General features: G+C 45.2%; 1 protein-coding gene across 10 annotated transcripts in view; it reads left to right on the top strand.

Annotated features, from left to right (window-relative positions):
- Nucleotides 1-11160, top strand: part of LOC129838466 (ATP-binding cassette sub-family C member 9-like) — an 84104-nt gene extending 72944 nt beyond the window's left edge. For 6 of the 10 annotated variants that reach the window (XM_055905433.1, XM_055905434.1, XM_055905437.1 and 3 more), the window contains 4 exons: nt 1980-2083; nt 3677-3810; nt 5432-5494; nt 7785-11160. In XM_055905433.1, coding sequence (XP_055761408.1) covers nt 1980-2083; nt 3677-3810; nt 5432-5494; nt 7785-7922 — 439 coding nt within the window. In that variant the 3' untranslated portion in view covers nt 7923-11160. The other 4 variants (XM_055905440.1, XM_055905431.1, XM_055905441.1 and 1 more) reach the window with 2 other exon arrangements.
- Nucleotides 11161-11441: the final 281 nt, after the last annotated feature.

The raw sequence follows: 11441 nt of genomic DNA, 5'->3' as shown, positions 1-11441 counted from the left end.
AGGTGTGTGGGTGTCTGTGTGAGAGCCAGTCTGTGTGTGTGTGTGTGTGAGCCAGTGTGTACATGCAGTGAAGAACCAGGTGTGTGTGTGTCTGTGAGAGAGCCAGCCTGTGTGTGTGTGAGCCAGTGTGTACATGCAGTGAAGAACCAGGTGTGTGTGTGTGTGTGTGTGTGTGTGTGTGTGTGTGTGTGTGTGTGTGTGTGTGTGTGTGTGTGTGTGTGTGTGTGTGTGTGTGTGTGTGTGTGTGTGTGTGTGTGAGCCAAGATACTGGTTCAGGACCACGTGCTCTGGCTGTTGACAATCACAGACATGCACACAAGAACGTGCCCAGAAGCTGACATAAGAGACACATTATTGCGAGCACACACACACACACACACACACACACACACACACACACACACACACACACACACACACACACACACACACACACACACACACACACACACACACACACACACACAAAGACACACACACACATACACACACTCACACACACAGAGGCAGTGAAGGATCCAGTGTAACACAAACAGACAAGGCCAATAAACAGTAACTTCCTCATGTATCTCAGTGGAGAAATAGATCAGTAAATTATAATAAATGTATAATCAATGGCACCTTTGTTTCCACACAGCGACTGCCATGAGGACTACAGTGTTGTGGTTTAGGAAGTTGAACAGATAACTGTCTGCCTACACACGGGTAGATAACAACTTTAGTGTACTATGATATATTGTTCAGAAGACAATAACAGGACAGTAACAGTGGGCCTAATTCAGTTCACTTTATGAAGTAAAAATTAACATAAACAAATGTTTGTTTGGTTAAAATATGAAACTCCTCAGCAGACGTCGTGAAAGTTCATCCCGCTCCCAGGACATTGGATAGTCTCTCTCTCTCTCTCTCTCTCTCTCTCTCTCTCTCTCTCTCTCTCTCTGTAGTGTCACAGCTTGAAGATGTTTGGAGTATTAGCAGATAACTGAGCTGCTGTGTTTGTTATAAAACACAAAGAGCATGTGGTGTTTATTTAGAAAGACGTTCTTGTCCCGATAAGAAATAACGACCCATCCAATGTGGCAGTAAGTGAGAGGACCGTGCTTTGAGCCAGCCCGTTGCCATGGCGATGTTTACATGAACAGAGGCCTTGGGTGATTGGTCCTACAATAACACTGTGCCGATGGCAGTTAGAGAGAGACAGCCAGAGCTACTACAGATGCCTCACCATGGTTAAGCATTGCCACATCATTAGACCCAGTGGAACAGTTGTAGTACGAGATAGTGTGGTAGTGAGTGAGGATTCCCTCTGGCTGGGTGCTGCGGGAGTTTTAGCTAAGAGGATGGGCCCCAGTCCAAACACTGGGCTATTGCCTGTTATGGTCATCCACAGACAGTAGTGGGTTCTCTCTCTCCTGCCTGGTCTCTCCCTGTCTGTTTGTCTCTCTTCCTCTCTCTTTCTCTCTGTCCCTCTCTGTCCCTCTCTCTGTCTCTCTCTTTCTCTCCGTCGCTCTCTCCGTCCCTCTCCGTCTCTCTCTGTCTCTCTCTCTGTCTCTCTCTCTGTCTCTCTCTGTATTTCAGAGTGTAGTTGTGTACTGATGTCATATCTCCCTGGCAGGTTTAACCTGGACCCAGATAGTACCTGTACTGATGTCATGTCTCCCTGGCAGGTTTAATCTGGACCCAGATAGTACCTATACTGATGTCATGTCTCCCTGGCAGGTTTAACCTGGACCCAGATAGTACCTGTACTGATGTCATGTCTCCCTGGCAGGTTTAACCTGGACCCAGAGCGTACCTGTACTGATGTCATGTCTCCCTGGCAGGTTTAACCTGGACCCAGATAGTACTTGTACTGATGTCATGTCTCCCTGGCAGGTTTAACCTGGACCCAGAGCGTACCTGTACTGATGTCATGTCTCCCTGGCAGGTTTAACCTGGACCCAGATAGTACCTGTACTGATGTCATGTCTCCCTGGCAGGTTCAACCTGGACCCAGAGCGTACCTGTACTGATGACAGACTGTGGGAGGCGCTAGAAATCGCCCAGCTGAAGAACATGGTCAAAGCCCTTTCTGGGGGACTGGGTAAGTGTCTGCCTGTCTGACTGTCTGCCTGCCTGACTGTCTGACTGTCTGCCTGTCACATCTAGGGCGGTAATACGGGGAATCCTACAACTGGGATTTGGGGAAAGTGTTTGGAATCTGTCAACCTGCAACCACACAATCTGTCAACCTGCAACCACACAATCTGGCAACCTACAACCACACAATCTGGCAACCTGCAACCACACAATCTGTCAACCTGCAACCACACAATCTGGGAACCTCCAACTACACAATCTGGCCACCTACAACCACACAATCTGGAAACCTGCAACAACACAATCTGGCCTCCTGCAACCTCACAATCTGGCAACCTCCAAGCACACTATCTGGCAACCTGCAACAACACAATCTGGCCTCCTGAAACCTCACAATCTGGCAGCCTCTAACCACACAATCTGGCAACCTCAAACCACACAATCTGGCCACCACAATCTGGCAACCTCCAACCACAAAATCTGGCAACCTCCAACCACACAATCTGGCCACCACAATCTGGCAACCTCCAACCACAAAATCTGGCAACCTCCAACCACACAATCTGGTATTCTCAAACCACAAAATCTGGCCACCACAATCTGGCAACCTCCAACCACAAAATCTGGCCACTTCCAACCACACAATCTGGCCACTTCCAACCACACAATGTGGCCACCTCCAACCACACAATCTGGCCACCTCCAACCACACAATCTGGCCACCTCCAACCACACAATCTGGCCACCTCCAACCACACAATCTGGCCACCTCCAACCACACAATCTGGCCACCTCCAACCACACAATCTGGCCACCTCCAACCACACAATCTGGCCACTTCCAACCACACAATCTGGCCACTTCCAACCACACAATCTGGCCACTTCCAACCACACAATCTGGCCACTTCCAACCACACAATCTGGCCACCTCCAACCACACAATCTGGCCACTTCCAACCACACAATCTGGCCACTTCCAACCACACAATCTGGCAACCTCCAACCACACAATCTGGCCACCTCCAACCACACAATCTGGCCACCTCCAACCACACAATCTGGCCACCTCCAACCACACAATCTGGCCACCTCCAACCACACAATCTGGCCACTTCCAACCACACAATCTGGCCACCTCCAACCACACAATCTGGCCACTTCCAACCACACAATCTGGCAACCTCCAACCACACAATCTGGCAACCTCCAACCACACAATCTAGCCACTTCCAACCACACAATCTAGCCACCTCCAACCACACAATCTGGCCACTTCCAACCACACAATTTGGCCACTTCCAACCACACAATCTGGCCACCTCCAACCACACAATCTGGCCACCTCCAACCACACAATCTGGCCACCTGCAACCACACAATCTGGCCACTTCCAACCACATAATCTGGCCACCTCCAACCACACAATCTGGCCACCTCCAACCACACAATCTTTTAAAAAACGTATTGGAGGGAAAAACTAATCAGAGAATATGCTTCTAAAATGTGAGATTGCCTTACACACACACACACAGAGTTGTTAATGTGTGTGTGTGTGTGTGTGTGTGTGTGTGTGTGTGTGTGTGTCTGTGTTCCAGACGCGGTGGTGACAGAGGGAGGGGAGAACTTCAGTGTGGGTCAGAGGCAGTTGTTCTGTCTGGCCAGAGCCTTCGTCAGGAAGAGCTCCATCCTCATTATGGACGAAGCCACCGCATCCATCGACATGGCAACGGTGAGCTCACACCCCCTAACAGCCATGTACCCTCCATCACCAGCTCTTCAGTGACATTATGATCATATGCTTCATTTTCTGCTCTTTTCATTTTTTACAGACAGATCTATGACATTACTTTCACCTCATATGGGTACAAACATAAAGCACAAGTATAATGTCAGAAACATTATGAAAACACAAACCAGACATCTTTATATTTGTCCTCCTATTACGCGTTTATTATTTGAGTTGCCAGGGTTACATATGCCATTCATTATTGAGCTCTGTACATAGAGGTTTGATCAATAGCAGAACACACATCCATGTATTTCAACCAGCCACATACTCTTCATTAGGCCACCTGTTTGGAAATGAACCACTGATTTCCATTAAAGCTTGAATCCTTAGTTGCTATATCCATTTTTGAACTTATAAATTAATGATATGTACCCATTGATTCTTAAAGAACATAACTGATAAATGCCTCATGAACTTAGTTCAACTGTCGTACCCCATCAGAACCCAAAATATAACCTTGTTTTACTCCAATGTTTGTAAACGATGTAAATGTAAACAAACACTGTATAGCTTCAAAACATGTTTACAACTATAATGTTGATATCATGGTCAGTCCTTGTGTCACGAATCCCGCCGAGGATGGTGCCTCTTCCTGTTCGGGCGGCGCTCGGCGGTCGTCGTCACCGGCCTACTAGCTGCCATCGATTCCTTTCTTTTTGTTTCTGTTAGTTTGGGCTGATTGGGTGCACCTGTTTTGAGTTTAGTTTGGTGGGTAGGCTATTTAAGGGCAGGTAGCCCGCTGGCTGTTGTGCGGGCTTGTATTCTGTTATTTGGTGTTGGATTGTGATTGTGATGTGGATTTTGTTATTTTCTCGGAACAGTTTAGTCCGGTGTTTTTGGACTCGTCTTTTCATGCGCCCGTGTGTTTTAGGGCATGATCGTTTTCCCTGTGTGTTGGAAAATAAATCCACGTTCTTGAAACCTGCTCTCTGCGCTTGACTCCATCCACCCAGTACTCCTAGCAGCTCTGACACCTTGGTCCTCAGCTCTGTCTATGTATTTGAGGGTGATTCCATCCTGAGGCTGGGAGAACATGTTGTTATTCTTTCAGTTAAGGATTCTATCTTTAGAGGCAGTTAGGTTTTGTTGCGCAACAGTGAGGACCGTCACTCTCCTCCAGCCTCTCAGGTTTCAGTCCGGAGGCATGCATAGTTCATAGCTCCAATCCCTGGCAGTTTATATATAAATTACTGGCAGTTTAAATATAGAGTGTGCGACTCTCTTTATTCGTTTTTTTATAGGGACAAGCAGGCCAACATCAATCTGAGGCCATTACGGTCACAGCCGTAGCATTAACCTTTGACCCTGACAGGTACACTCTATCAAACTACCATCACACTGATGCAGACAGCGAAGAGGGGACAGCACTCAGTGTAGTGACATTGCTGTGGAGTGTATATGGCTGTATCTAAGACTGTGCTCCAGATGACACACTGTTCCCTATAAAGTACACTAAGAGCCATAGGGCTCTTGTCAAAAGTAGTGCACTATGCAAGGAATAGGATGCCATTTGGTCCACGGCCAAAAGAGCTGACCTACATGTCATTTCTCACCCCTATAGGAGAATGTCTTACAGAAGGTGGTGATGACAGCCTTCGCCGACCGAACAGTCGTCACTATTGCAGTAAGTCTGTTACAGCCTGTAGGTCATTAGGTGGAAAGGTCAGATCTGGAAGTTATTCTCTGTATAGATGTGGAGACTCCTCTTGGTCTGCTCTCTCTCTCTCTCTATGGATCAATCATTGGAGAAAGCATAGAGACGGGGACTAGCTGATTTCTCCTCGCTTTTAGATTTCCCCCTCTCCTTCATTCTATTTTTCCAACGTCTCCTGTTTCATCATACTGTACCTCTGCTTCTCATATCTCTAAATACTTCTCATGCCTCCAAATGCATTTACGGACCGATTCAGAGTTGAGATAAGGCGCAACTCGAACATTCCTGTAAATCATTGATTGATGTCAGTGGGAGATTGATGAAAATTCAAGTTAAAAGTGCTGCAGATCTCAACTCTGAATCGACACGTTAGCCTCTCGAGACTCAAACAGCTTGTCTGCTGTCCTTCCTTCACCTGTCTTCTTTTCCTTGTTTTCCCTGTCTGTCTGTCCTTGCTCCTCTCCTTCTGTCTTCCCATCTATCCTTTGTTCCTTCTCTCCGTTCTGCCACCCAGCACCTGGTGTCCTCCATCTTGGAGGCTGAACAGGTGCTGGTGTTCTCCGCAGGGCAGCTAGTGGAGTGTGACTCTGCAGTCAACCTGCTAGCACAGCAGGACAGCCTCTTCAGTGTCTTAGTGAGGACTCACAAGTAGGCCCTGTCCCACCCTGCCTCTCAGGCCTCTACAGCCTCCCGGGTTGGTACTGCATGCTGTCTGAGACCACTGTCAGGGGGGTAAAGAGGGATACTACATCTAATCTGTCTGGGGTTAAAGAGAGAAACTACATATAATCTGTCTGGGGTTAAAGAGAGAAACTACATATAATCTGTCTGGGGGTTAAAGAGAGATACTACATGTAATCTGTCTGGGAGTTAAAGAGAGAAACTACATATAATCTGTCTGGGGTTAAAGAGAGATACTACATGTAATCTGTCTGGGGGTTAAAGAGAGAAACTACATATAATCTGTCTGGGGGTTAAAGCGAGGGATACTACATGTAATCTGTCTGGGGGTTAAAGAGGGGTACTACATCTAATCTGTCTGGGGGTTAAGGAGGGATACTACATGTAATCTGTCTGGGGGTTAAAGAGATACTACATCTAATCTGTCTGGGGGTTAAAGAGAGATACTACATCTAATCTGTCTGGGGTTAAAGAGGGATACTACATCTAATCTGTCTGGGGGTTAAAGAGATACTACATCTAATCTGTCTGGGGTTAAAGAGATACTACATCTAATCTGTCTGGGGGTTAAAGAGATACTACATCTAATCTGTCTGGGGTTAAAGAGATACTACATCTAATCTGTCTGGGGGTTAAAGAGATACTACATCTAATCTGTCTGGGGGTTAAAGAGATACTACATCTAATCTGTCTGGGGGTTAAAGAGATACTACATCTAATCTGTCTGGGGGTTAAAGAGATACTACATCTAATCTGTCTGGGGGTTAAAGAGATACTACATCTAATCTGTCTGGGGGTTAAAGAGATACTACATCTAATCTGTCTGGGGTTAAAGAGATACTACATCTAATCTGTCTGGGGGTTAAAGAGATACTACATCTAATCTGTCTGGGGTTAAAGAGGGATACTACATCTAATCTGTCTGGGGGTTAAAGAGATACTACATCTAATCTGTCTGGGGTTAAAGAGAGGGGTACTACATCTAATCTGTCTGGGGTTAAAGAGAGGGGTACTACATGTAATCTGTCTGGGGGTTAAAGAGAGGGATACTACATCTAATCTGTCTGGGGGTTAAGAGAGGGGTACTACATGTAATCTGTCTGGGGGTTAAAGAGGGGTACTACATCTAATCTGTCTGGGGGTTAAGGAGGGATACTACATGTAATCTGTCTGGGGGTTAAGGAGGGGTACTACATCTAATCTGTCTGGGGGTTAAGGAGGGGTACTACATCTAATCTGTCTGGGGGTTAAGGAGGGGTACTACATCTAATCTTAGCAGTTGGCTCTCGGAGGATGACTCTTGGGGTTGTGAGATGAGACAATATTAAAATACATTCAGGTATCTGTTTTTTTTTCTCAGCACAGTTTATCTCTGTCTGTCTGGCTACATTACAAATCAAAGCTGCATTGCATCCCTTCCTTTTTTTAAATGTAATTAAACAATCAATCGAATGTAATGTAATGTAATGTGTGTGTGTGTGTGTGTGTGTGTGTGTGTGTGTGTGTGTGTGTGTGTGCGCGCATGCGTTGGGGTGTGCGTGCGTCTGTTTGTGCGTCTGTGTGTGTGTTCTTCATGCAGCATCGTGTCCACACCATCCTGGAAGCTGACCTGGTGATCGTGATGAAGCGAGGGAACATCTTAGAGATCGACAAACCAGAGACCCTTCTGGAGAATGAGGACGGCATGTTCGCTTCCTTCGTCAGGGCTGACATGTAGGCTCACACACTGTCAGCCGGCACACCATCAGTCTATCTATCAATTAATCAGTCGCCTCAGTGTTTCCCACAATGCTTAGGTGGGGCGCAGAGTTCAGGATATTATTACCATTATTGACTGAAGCTCATACTGTAGGTTTTAGACAGTGGAAATGGAGCCAGGCCGGTTGCACACCTCCACTTGGTAATGGTAGGGGAAACACTGCTTCTCAAAGCACCACTGATGGTCTTCTTGTGTTGATTATTGGTAATGTATTAGTTATTGAGTGATTGATTGAATGAGTGACCTATTAACTTGGTCGTGTAAGGATCACAATCGGTCGTTAAATATTCTTACAATTTTACAAAGCTTTACTTAAATGTTTTATGTTTAAATTATATATTTTGTTACACTTATTACTAGATGATGTATGTATATGTATATATTTTACACCATTATTCATAGGTAAGCAATAAGCAGGTATACTGTAGTATTACTACATTGGTACGAACACTGTAGGGTATATCGCTGGAGCATTTTTAGCCCGGTGACCCTTTGTCTGTCTGATGAGATGCTGACTGAACCATGGGACTGTGGACATTTAGTGGTCACTGACTCCTCTTTCCAAAAGGACAACTTTCACCCAATGGGTGTTCTCTAAGGGACTGAATCTTAATGTGAGATGTGCAGGCCTAACTTCAACTTATACACAACTGGTGTACTGTAAACCATACATTCATGTCAAGATGTATGTGAAAACTTGGAGTTACGCATGTTGGTGTTAAGTTAAGATCCAGCCAGAAATGATAAGGGAAGATTCCGCTTTCTTCTACCTACCATAAGCCAGGCCAGCGTTTGTTTCCACCATACACGGTGCTGGCTGGTGTAATTGGTAAGGAAAGTGGTTTATATTTTCAGTATTAAACCTGGTTTCTGGGGAGCTGTGCCACTGTCCCACTGTCCCACTGTAGTACCTGAATATTTATAGTTCTTTTGCATATCGAACAATGAGAATTTTATATTGACTTCTTTGTATTATAGCCTGAATGCCAAACTGATTATTGTAATGTACACTTTGAAGAATGTCAGTGTCTGTTTTTACCACCATACTGCTGTGTTGTTTTGTTTCTCATCTCAAGAAATTTGTTTTTAATTCATTCTTCATTCTTATTCAATCCCAAACTCCTGACCCAGAATTCCTGCCCTACTTTCCTTACACGTGTGTGGGATGTTTTCCCACTCATGTTTTCAACTTAAGACGCCCTCTCAATAATCTATGAATGGGTAGGCATCTTCTAGCCTGGTTGAACAAGACAGAACCATTGTTTAGTTTAGCTTGGATTCCAGGTTAGGTGTCTCCCCTCAACCTCCATACTCTCCATTGTATACATTATAAGTGAGTAGCAGCTAAGTATATTTAATGTAGCTTCTGCTGTGGCAGGGGGTCCATGTAAAGGCCAAAGGTCAACAACATGGCCCCTATAGTGTGGCTGCTATCCTTCACCAGAGTTGTCTTTTTATGGGCAAGCAGCACTTTGGAGTCAGTCTGTCAGAAAGCGTGGAGACACAACACTCACCCCTTTCTAGAACAATGACATCATGAGAGCAGAATGACTATATAGAGCACTGATATACAGTTGAAGTCGGAAGTTTACATACACTTTAGCCAAATACATTTAAACTCAGTTTTTCACAATTCCTGACATTTAATCCTAGTAAAAATGCCTTGTTTTAGGTCAGTTAGGATCACCACTTTATTTTAAGAATGTAAAATGTCAGAATAATAATAGAGAGAATTATTTATTTCAAATCAAATCAAGTTTATTTTATATAGCCCTTCGTACATCAGCTAATATCTCAAAGTGCTGTACAGAAACCCAGCCTAAAACCCCAAACAGCAAGCAATGCAGGTGTAGAAGCACAGTGGCTGTTTTTTTTAGGAAGGGGGTTGCTCAGAAAGCTTGGGGGGCCAAATAAAACCGCCCGCGGGCCGCCAGTTGGGGAATCCTGTTCTATGGGGACAGCAGGGAAACACTTTTCAGGTTCTAGATATAAAAACACAGCAGCGTTGCAGTTCTTGACACACTCAAACCGGTGCGCCTGGCACCTACTACCATACCCCTGGCACCTACTACCATACCCCTGGCACCTACTACCATACCCCTGGCACCTACTACCATACCCCTGGCACCTACTACCATACCCCTGGCACCTACTACCATACCCCTGGCACCTACTACCATACCCCTGGCACCTACTACCATACCCCTGGCACCTACTACCATACCCCTGGCACCTACTACCATACCCCTGGCACCTACTACCATACCCCTGGCACCTACTACCATACCCCTGGCACCTACTACCATACCCCTGGCACCTACTACCATACCCCTGGCACCTACTACCATACCTCTGGCACCTACTACCATACCTCTGGCACCTACTACCATACCCCTGGCACCTACTACCATACCCCTGGCACCTACTACCATACCCCTGGCACCTACTACCATACCCCTGGCACCTACTACCATACCCCTGGCACCTACTACCATACCCCTGGCACCTACTACCATACCCCTGGCACCTACTACCATACCCCTGGCACCTACTACCATACCCCTGGCACCTACTACCATACCCCTGGCACCTACTACCATACCCCTGGCACCTACTACCATACCCCGTTCAAAAGCACTTAAATATTCTGTCTTGCCCATTCACCCTCTGAATGGCACACACACACAATCCATGTCTCAATTGTCTCAAGGCTTAAAAATCCTTATTTAACCTGTCTCCTCCCCTTCATCTTACACTGATTGACGTGGATTTAACAAGTGACATAAATAAGCAATTATAGCTTTCACCTAGATTCACCTGGTCAGTCTATGTCATGGAAAGAGCAGGTGTTCTTAATGTTTAGTACACTCTACTTATAGATCTATAGTAATTCAGACTGCAGATGTTCATCTATCATCTTCTCTGCTTTTACTATTTATATTTTCAATCTTGGGAATGTGCACAGCAATATATGTTCAAATATTTTCAATAATAATCAATATAATTCCGAGACTACAGGTTGTCCATTTTGTCAATTTTTGTCCTTTTTCCATTTTATTGTGGGCTTGTGTCTGTCTCATATGTACATTGTGTATAATTAACAGATGTTTTAAATATAGACATAGTTGATCATTACTCTGTGTGCCTACCTTTTTTTACACTTGAACTGATAATAAAAATGTGCTTTGAGTTAAAAGTGCTTTTTGAGTTTAAAACGCTCACACACACACACACACACACACACACACACACACACACACACACACACACACACACACACACACACACACACGCTCTCATTCTCACACACAACACACCTCCTCGCTTACTAAATGGCGCCATCTCTTGGTCATCAATGGGAAGCGGACCTATCCTAATAATTCATCCCTATAATAATGTAATAACGCAGCAATAATTAGCTTACTGTTGGAAAACAAGTCATTTTTCTATCACACTTGCCTTGTTTAAAAATAAAAC

This window comes from Salvelinus fontinalis, chromosome 39, assembly GCF_029448725.1.
Source record: "Salvelinus fontinalis isolate EN_2023a chromosome 39, ASM2944872v1, whole genome shotgun sequence".
Lineage (NCBI taxonomy): Eukaryota > Metazoa > Chordata > Actinopteri > Salmoniformes > Salmonidae > Salvelinus > Salvelinus fontinalis.
This window is presented reverse-complemented; position numbering and strand designations above follow the sequence as displayed.